This window comes from Magnolia sinica, chromosome 17 (assembly GCF_029962835.1).
Source record: "Magnolia sinica isolate HGM2019 chromosome 17, MsV1, whole genome shotgun sequence".
In the NCBI taxonomy this organism is placed as follows: Eukaryota; Viridiplantae; Streptophyta; class Magnoliopsida; order Magnoliales; family Magnoliaceae; genus Magnolia; species Magnolia sinica.
In genome coordinates, this window is record NC_080589.1 from 10,813,614 (window position 1) to 10,823,296 (window position 9,683).

The following is a 9,683-nucleotide window of genomic DNA, read 5'->3' on the forward strand; positions in this document are numbered from 1 at the left end:
CTAAAACCATAAATACAACACAACAGACAAACCAAAGAAAGCACTGCCTGCAAAAGCACTGCTACTACAAGCAGTCCAGCCCACATGAAATACGACATCTGACCCACATAGAGAATGAAAGCAGATCCGAACCAAAACAAACAAAAACTCAATTAAAAAGGAGCACTTTTCCCAATTATGCAAGATCATAGCCCTCGAAAAGCCCCTAGATTTGTGGTTAACCCTCGCCCAGTCCAACAATAAAGCACTGATCCTATTAAGAATTCTCTGGACAGAGGATACTTTCCAAACACACTTCTTTCCAACATTTTTTCAGTTGGTAAAGAAGGGATTGGACCCATGACCTTGTGGTTGCCACATATGGAGAACACTTCAACTAAGCTAGAGGATCAACCCCATCCTATTAGTCTATTACATGATTCGTGGATCTCAAATATATTGTTTTTAAAAAGTCGTCTCTAAAATATTCTTGAAATCCAGCATAGCAAGATTGGCACTTCCTAACAAGTAGATCCATTGTTTCAAGTCGCATCATAAACACATTCCATAAATAAGAAAAAACCACTGAAACCATTTGGCCAAATCAATGACACGACACCTCCATTGATGCTTTATACAATAGATCTCCATAAGATAAACCAATTCTACCAGCTTGGTATTAAGCAAGGTTTTTATACTAATTGTTCAGCTTGGGTACCACATTTAGCAAATAATTTAGTTCAAAACAACAGAAGATACAAAGATAACGCTAAAATAGCACTTCAACATAACCTGTTTTTTCTATTCACTACATTTTTTTCATAGATAATAAATATGATGGGGACATCACGCGCACGAACGCCGCCCCCTACGCATGTACGCCAGAAGGAGGAGGACCCCACCGTCGATCTAGATCGATGACGACGTCCAGGGAGGGCCTCCTAGTTAGGAGACGAAGTTTTGATTCAAAAGAGGGGGCCCGACAATCAAGAAAAGCCCACCATGGGATCTCATGATCGTAGCTCACTAGTCGGATTGATTTCATATTTTAGGTTTTACTTATTGTTATTATTTAGAACATCATAAACACTTTAGATTTTTTTGTTTAGTTTTTATTTTAATTTACTTCATTGCCAAGTAATAGGTTGCACACATGGCGCGAGTTTTGGGGTATAGGGTTTTCCTATAAATAGGCACTCATTGTAGTTCTTTTGATTCATTCAAGCTTCATATAAATTCATGCTTTATTTTTCTGCTCTCTTCGTGAGTTGCAGGAGAATTCAAGTGGGTGCAAAGCCCTCTCCCTTTTCGAAGGGCTAACTACCGTGGTGCGAAGCCACATCGATCCCGACTCACCCCCATCCTCCCCCATCTCTCTTTTCATCTTCCACCATCATCCGTACTTCAAATTCGTCTTTGGTGGCAACAGATTTCTTCTTTGTAGCAGAACTCCAGATTTCAGCCCTGCATGAGGGCTGAAGCTTCGGCGAAGCACCACGCACAGGCCGTAGCCTGGATCGACCCGAAACTCCAAGGTTTTAGAGCATACCCCTGGCCGACCAGGGCCAAGGAGACGTTTTTTGGAATCGACGCTCCCTCGCATGTGCGGCTAGGTACCCGCGCACGTGCGAACGCCCCAGGCCCGCTGTCCACACGCGGGGCCGTCTTTTGGATCAGGTTTCATCCTCTTTTATCCCTTCATATCTGTTTTTCATGAACCCTAGCCCTAGATTGTGTTTTCCCTAATTTGTTTGCACCTTTTTTCCACCCTAGGGTTCCTTGGATTGAAATTGGTGAATCCCTTGGGTTAGGGACTGACTGTGCATGTGTGGCTGATTATTACTTATCATTGAGTGTCGTTTGGTTCATAATTTTACTGATCTAGTCCTAGCCCGTGTAGGCCTGGACCCGTGCCGATTCCCCTTGTTGAATATTTGAGCTTTTCTGTGGGATGTGAAATTTTCTGTGATTGTTTCTGAACTTGGTATTACCTAACGCCTGAAATCTTGCATAACATGTTTATTTTCCATGTCCTGCATCAAAATACTTATTGTGAAGTCTCTAAAAGGGTAAGGGGTAAACCAAAAGGACACGGATGTAGCTAGTAAGAAAAAAGACTTGATGGCATGTGGTCTGACTGAAGGTATGGCCCTTGATAGAGTGGAATGGTGGAACAAGATTCATGTAGACGGCCAATTAATTAGGAAAAGGTTTAGATGACGATGGTGATGATGAAGACATAATGACTTATTGTAATGTAATATATCCATTGTAACATAGGATGGATAGGAGGTACTATGCAATGCTCGGCAGTTTTACAGTATTACATTACGGGTACTTAGTTTCTTCAAGTGTTCATGGTTCAATGATCCAAACTGCTTATATGACAGCCTCATCATGGCAGACCAATGCACCAGATCAAAAGATCCCACCTTTTGTAATATCTGGCCATTCTGTGGTTAAATGTGAACAGTTTCTATCTTTTATCTCTTAAAAGGCTTATATTGGACGGTTACCAATCTGGGGGTTTCCATTGCATGGTCATCCACAGCAGGAGGCACAATATCAACAGTGAACAATGATACAAACTAAAAACTCAGGCAGCTCTGTACAACATAGCAGGCCGAGCATAGGTAATACCTTAATATCTTACACTTCAATCCTTTATAGATGTAAATGAAATTATAAGATCAACATATGTCACGAATCGTCATGGGTACCAATAGGAATTCAGAGAAACTAAAATTGAATTTCTAAATTCTATGCTGACCAGCAACAACTCAATTCTCCATTGCAAAAAAAAAAAAAAAAAGTAAAAAACAATTGTGAAACAGGTCACAGCAAGTACTGAGAATCACTTGTCATCTTACCACTTCTGAGTAACTTAGGTCATATAGGTCCTCATCATGTGTCCAGTCATCCATGCTAGACTCTGGAAATGACCGATAACCATTTGCATAGAGCCATTGACCTTTCTCAACTTTTCGACAATTGGGACACTGCATCTGTCCCTTAGCATTGAAAGCTGAACCAATACAATCTGGAGAAATTATGAGATTCTTTTAGCCAAACAATAGTCATATCCAAATAAGCAATTATTTTTGGAAAGATGGTGATATGAATAATCTGATGAAAACCCAAAACAGAAGGAAAACAGAACTGCAATGAGAAAAGAAAAGAAAGAAAAAAAAAACATAACAAAAATCTCCTAAGTGAATGGGGTAGGTCTTAACATTACAGAAAATTTTACTAGAAAAATGTGTGAACCTCAAGAGTAGAAGCAGCCAATTCAATAAACAAGTACTAGCAATAACACAACTCTAAATAGGTAAACTCATTGAACCAAAAAAAAGAGGGCGGGCGGGGGGGGAGGGGGGGGGGGGGGAGGAGTGTGTGGTTCTAAGAGCTCACTACAGGAAAGATGATTAAAAGAACCCTATTTTCAAGTGCACACAGGATAATCTAAAGAATGCTACTACAGCAAAAACTGATGTAAAGCCACAAGACATGGAAATTAAGATTTTTCTACAAATAGAAATCAAGAATTTTATATAGATCTGCCTTTCCAAAAAAACAAAGAACTTCTATGCTTGCACAATCGGTTGACCATCAAAAAAAAAAAAAAAATTTATATAAATCTATAGTATTCTATGCTTGCACTATCAGTTGACCATCGAACCCACAGAATAACCTCTAGGAAAAAGGACTTGTTAACATACACCATGATTGGCAAGTTTTAGCAACTCCAAAAATTCAGACAAAAACCACTCTTCAATGTTGACTAATGCACTTCCAAGTAAGTACAGAACAAGGTGCAAAGATAATATTTGGGAAATTAATACAATGTATCGAGCAACTAATCCAAAGTGTAGAGGAACCTCTCTCGAAAAGGAACCTTCTTCATTCAACCATTCACAAAATATCTTTCGCGTGTTCCTAACCATCTCTTTGAGTAAAATATCAAGAAATGACTGAAATACCCCAAGTCCCATCACAACCATATAGTTCCTGCATAAATCACTCATAACACAGCCAGCTGATGTCAGGATGTCAGGATCACATGAGCTTAGATTCATTAAAAAGCTAACTAAGAGGCCTTAAATAGAATGAATTTTGTGTTGTTCCAATATTGTTTGACACTTGAAAAATGGCAGAGAAAGTGCCAATAATGGATGGTACCACAAATTTTTTTTAAATACCAAAAGTTGGCGCCTTAACCCTTTTCAGTTCCTTCTTTTATTTCTTTATGTGAGGATGAGACATGTGACTTCTTAGGGCTTTCGAAACGCAGCAGAAACCAGAAGTTCTCAAAGTTCAGAATTGCAATCTAAGGATCCCCATTTAGATATTCTTAAGTTTCTAGAAAAGAAAATATAGAAATCCTATGGCTAGGATTACCTTGATCAATAACACTGAGAAACCGTTGATTTTGTCAATGTCATTCCTTCAACTAAAAAGTTTATCCCCAATCACAAATATTGGAGAGGATGAGAGCCACACATCACCTCGTAGAGCAGGACCAAAGGAGATGCACAAAGCCGTCCACGCAAGTGGACCCCCACACATTCTACACATGCAACCTGGAGGAAGGAGAGAACCATCACCTCTCCCTCTAGGATAGGAATGGTATATGAGTTAGGCTTTTCAAGGAGACATAACTATTGTACTCTACCACCCTACAATATTCCATATGCCCTACTACATTGGAATCATGTAATCTTTACTTTAATCCACGTACCCAAATTGATCTAATCCTTCCATTGTCATGGTCATCCACCAATGATCCAATGCCCAAGAATATAAAATGGTGGACCACCCCATATCTAAACCATTAAATCATCATCAAGTACGATCAAAACCCTTTTAGCCATTAAAATAAAATTTTCACATTGAAAATATTTTTAAAACCTTTTGAGTGTTAGGCCCAACGAAAAAAGCACTTGATGAACATCCGATCCCCACGATCTATGCCATAAGAGGAAGTTCCCAGAAAATTAGTGGCTCCCTTATTTGATCATGCAAGCCTCAACAAACCTTGATGTATGCACACAACAAAACCCACTTTTGTTAGCCACAAGTTGACCTCCTAAAGTGAGCCAAAGCGCATGTAATCAGGACTTCGAACTCCTCACATCTTTGGGTCTAAGGATTAATCAAAGCTAGTACATCCACAAGCTAATTAGTCCAGGCATGATGAGCCTCCCAATCTACAGACTGGAACTCGATCCACCAATGTAACTGCCCACCATATCCAAACTAGGAGCCCATTCCCATCACACACTCATAGTCCTTGTGGTGTAGGGCACACTGGCTCCTCACCATGCCCGATGGTGGAAACTTTCTATCATTACTCGTCATCAATTGATGCAGGGACATGTGATGACCTAACCCTAGATGCATGTATAATCAGGTTAAAGAATATTCAAATAAATACACCAATTAACTAACTGTTTTCAATCAAAGGGATTAGGTAAATTTCAACACAAAGATGAGGTTATTCCATTAGGATCATGCCCCTTAGCATAAGATCACGTAAACAATAAAAAGGGAGGACCTCGGGATATGAGAATATCTCAGATCTAGCATAAGTCAGTCCATGAATAAGCTTGGATGGGATTCTACTGACTAACCATCCTTCTTTTCCGTTCAAACTAGAAAGGGGTATCCAGAGAGAAACGAAAGGGGTGAAGGATAAGGGGTTCGATATGAAGAAAGTATAAGTCCTTTTGTCGTCAAAAGAAAAGAATGAAGATGATTCTTACCTTTTCTTGCACCTCGAAGATCTTAGAAAGAAGAAAATCCGAAATCGGGGTGTAATCCTCAACACCCAAAGGTCAATCCTAAAACTCTAATCTCTCAAATAAAGAGGAAGAAAATAAACGAATTCTTACTCATTCAATAATAATGAAAATAAGGTTTCTCACAACGTATATATAAGCTATGAAAAAAGTAAAAGTGCACTAAAGCCCCTAGAAACAAGAAAAATAACAAAAAGACAAAAATAAAAAAAGTTGCACTAAAGCCCTTGAAACAAGAAAAATAACAAAAAAAATTCAAAACTAAAACACCCATGTGGTAGGGTGTGAAATCTGACCCATGGATCTATGGTCGGGGTGAACACTCATGTGGTAGGGTGTGAAATCTGACCCATGGATCTATGGTCGGGGTGAACACTCATGTGGTAGGATGTGAAATCCGACACATGGATCTGGTACTCTGTCAGTGACGCCTCCTCTTCTGGTACACTCTAAAGGGCGCAACACTGATGTCCTCATCATCAACCCCCTCACACGGGATGACCACATAATGATGATGGTAACAATAGGCCTATCTTACAACCTACTACGTGATCATCGCACAACAGAGTATTGAGATCCATGGCCCACAACTCTCCCTTGGCCAATGACCCTGTGTCCATGGCCAACCCGTCCAGATCAAACACATGGTCATCATGATCCATAGATAAGATCATCACTATGGCATCCATGCCATCTGTGGACAAGTACCACATTGGTTTTCCAGGGCACAACTCCAACATGACTATGGTAGACTTGTAGGAAAGTTGTATTGGGTGAATTCTGATACCTCAAATGGTGACAGTTATGATTGAAAGTGGTCTTTTAAGGGTAGTTTCTTGTCCATTGCTCAATCGTAGGTACACAAGACGTGTGAGTTGAAATTTTGTGTAAGATCCAACCTATTTAATATGTGGCCTCACACTTAACATGCACTAGCCTAAAAATCAAGCAAGGACAAGCATTATGTGGGCATTGATCCTAACTTGTATCATTTCTTTAAATAATCCATATGAGTATAGACATTATGTGGGCATTGAAGTATGTGCATACATAGTTAACAATACCATTTCCTTGAGAAATCCATAGAAGTACCGGAACTCTTAAGTGGATATTCTCTCATCTTAAGAGAGAGAAACGGTTCCTAAAAAAGAAAGGAAGAAAGAAAGAAAAGGAGAGAGATATAGAGAAAATTAGAAGAGCTATGAGGAGCGTTGCTATGTAGGCATCCCTTTCTTTGAAGAGCTCCTGCTTTTCTTTTATTAGATTGCATATGCTAGCAATGAAACCATATTACCACTCGCCAAGGTATGACATATCTCAACTCCACCTAGAGTACATATGTTTGCATGAATCGCCTTAGCTAATAAAATCTTTATGATTTACAATCTTAGGAAGAGGAAAATAGTGATGCCCAATATTCGCATCATGTGTAGAGAGCATGAGGGATCATGTAACCATCTAAATCGTTGTAAATACTCAAGGATGTATGGCGCTACTTATTTGACATTGTTGGGTCTCTAAGACCCTTAGTGCAATGTTTTTGGGTTTCTTGGTGTCTAGCAGGAATGGGATGGTCGAGAGGCCCATTCCATGCATGAGGGAATATTATCTAGATGATGGTTCCATTTACCATTATATTGGGGAATATGAAAGGAAAGAAATTCCATTTTTTTTAAATCACGGAGGGCCAGTCAAGTGGGCCAAGCGGAAAATTCAAGTTACGATTGTGAGTTAGGCCATCCATAAGCATGAATTTAGAGGAATTACTATCACCACTGTTCTTCAAGGTTTGACTTCCTTTGTTTAGGAAGATCATTATGGAGTGTTATATTAGTGGCCACTAGATTTGTATTGTAGGTGGAAAGCTAACTATTGTTGGATACGTGTTGCAAATTTATAGTGGGGCCATACATGTATTTTGCATTCTAATTAATAATGTCATACAAGTATTTTATTGGATACATGTATCCACCACAAACTTGTTTAATGCACCCTTTCTAAAAGCACATACATGCATCCATCATCAAGATACATGGATGTATGCACCACATTAACAAAGTTCCATGTATGTGCCATGAATGTTTAATGCACATGACATTTCACAAAGAGTCACTTAAGGGCTATATATAACATAAATCCTCTCTATTCATTCTAAGAGTTTAAGAGGTTTGAGTTCTTGGGTTTTAAACAAGATTTCAAGATAATAGTCTATCTTCCTAGAAGTGCAAACCATTGATAGACACCATTCTAGTACTAAGACCCGATACAAACTTTACGATAAATCTCAGGGACAGTACCAGGAGCTTTTTTACATTGTTAAGGGGACGTAAATTGTCTTCAAGTACCAGGGTTTCTTGGTGTCCCTCTTTTCTCTCTAAATAAGGTGGTGTGTAGAGAGAGATCTATACCTTTTTTCTCTTCATCAACACTCCACATCAAAATATGGATTTTACATGTGAATCCAGATCACAACGCACAATTGGCAAAATTTTTCAAGGTTTACCAAGTCCACCCAGTTGACAAATATCAACCACTCTTGCCGTCAACTACAAAGTTTTGATTGATTTCACATGGTGGGAAAATAAAAATCTTTGAGATAAAATCTACCCAAAATTCAAAACATATTCCTAGTTCTACAAAATTGAAGTCTTGTTTACAATGACACATGGAATACCCCCAACCAACACAAATATAACGTAAATACCCATGCATCAAGCAGCCAAACAATGCCAATTTTACAAATTTAAACACCTTCGATTGGAATTCTACATCATAAATCTCTAAAATCCAACATTTATTTCTACTCACCAAGATGAAACTCGTGCCCACATTGCAACTTCGCCGTCGATCTATCCCCATTATTCGTCACTGCCTCGAGACAAATGGAGCAAAACACAGAGGACGACGCGACAAACGACAGCCGTTTATCACCGCCGGCCCCACCCCGATCATCCGACAGATCTGTCTTACCTAGGCCCATACCTTCATACCAGAACCCTAAAATCCGTCTAAAATTGGGGGGAAACTCTCCCAATTCCTTTCAAATCGACGCCTTTCTGGAAATAACGAACAATTACAGCAGAAATTTCAGACGCCCTAGAAAATCGAAGTTTTTCTGGGAATCACAGAGAAGGAGAGAGAAGAAGAAGAGAAAATTGGACAACAGAAATTCTCTTTCGGACGGGAACCGATCAGGAGCGATTTCTATTCCGAACAGTTAAATCTGCGGATTTTACTACGTGGTTTGGGGTTTTTTATACGGGCGGTCTGAGGCGCTCCGAACCGACAGTTGGATCTGCGGCCGGAAGATAGGTGGGACCCACTGTGATGTTGTTGTTGAGAAATCCACTCCGTTCATCCGATTTTAAAGCTATCGTTAGGACGTAACACAAAAAATAGGCAGATGCAAAGTTAAAGTGGGCCACACAACCGGAAAAGTGGGGAGGAAATGCCTACCGTTGAAACCTTCAACCTTGATGTTTGTATTCCATCCAAACCGTTCGTAAGGCATTTCCACCAGGATGAACTGAAAACATAAAATTATCATCCTGATACAAAACTTTTGCCACCCAGCGAATGTTTCAACGGTGGAATTCAATCCTCACTTTTTTTATAACGTGGCCCACTTAGAGTTTTAAATTGATCTTTTTTCTCTTTTTATTATATTCTAACATGATCTGTAAAAACGTATTTACGGAATTGATTTCTAACAAATATCGTGTTGGCCCCACCTAGCCTCCAACAGCAGTCCAATCTCCTTCTTGTCATGAGAAAAAAGGTTGAGACTTTATGAAAGCATGATGGATGGTACACAGGCACTGAGAAATTTCATGCGTGGAATATAAGTTATTCAAATTATACCGTCCAAATTACGGGTCCCAATTTAGATGCATAGTCATACAAAAA

The 9,683-nt window shown here is 39.4% G+C and overlaps 1 protein-coding gene across 1 annotated transcript in view; it reads right to left on the minus strand.

Annotated features, from left to right (window-relative positions):
- Positions 1-9,014, minus strand: part of LOC131231536 (E3 ubiquitin-protein ligase IPI1-like) — a 32,227-nt gene extending 23,213 nt beyond the window's left edge. The window contains exons 1-2 of the mRNA XM_058227753.1: positions 8,586-9,014; positions 2,850-3,019 (exon numbers count right to left, since the gene is read on the minus strand). Coding sequence (XP_058083736.1) covers positions 2,850-3,019; positions 8,586-8,757 — 342 coding nt within the window. The 5' untranslated portion in view covers positions 8,758-9,014. The remainder of the gene's footprint in view (positions 1-2,849; positions 3,020-8,585) is intronic.
- Between the last annotated feature and the right edge of the window lie 669 nt (positions 9,015-9,683).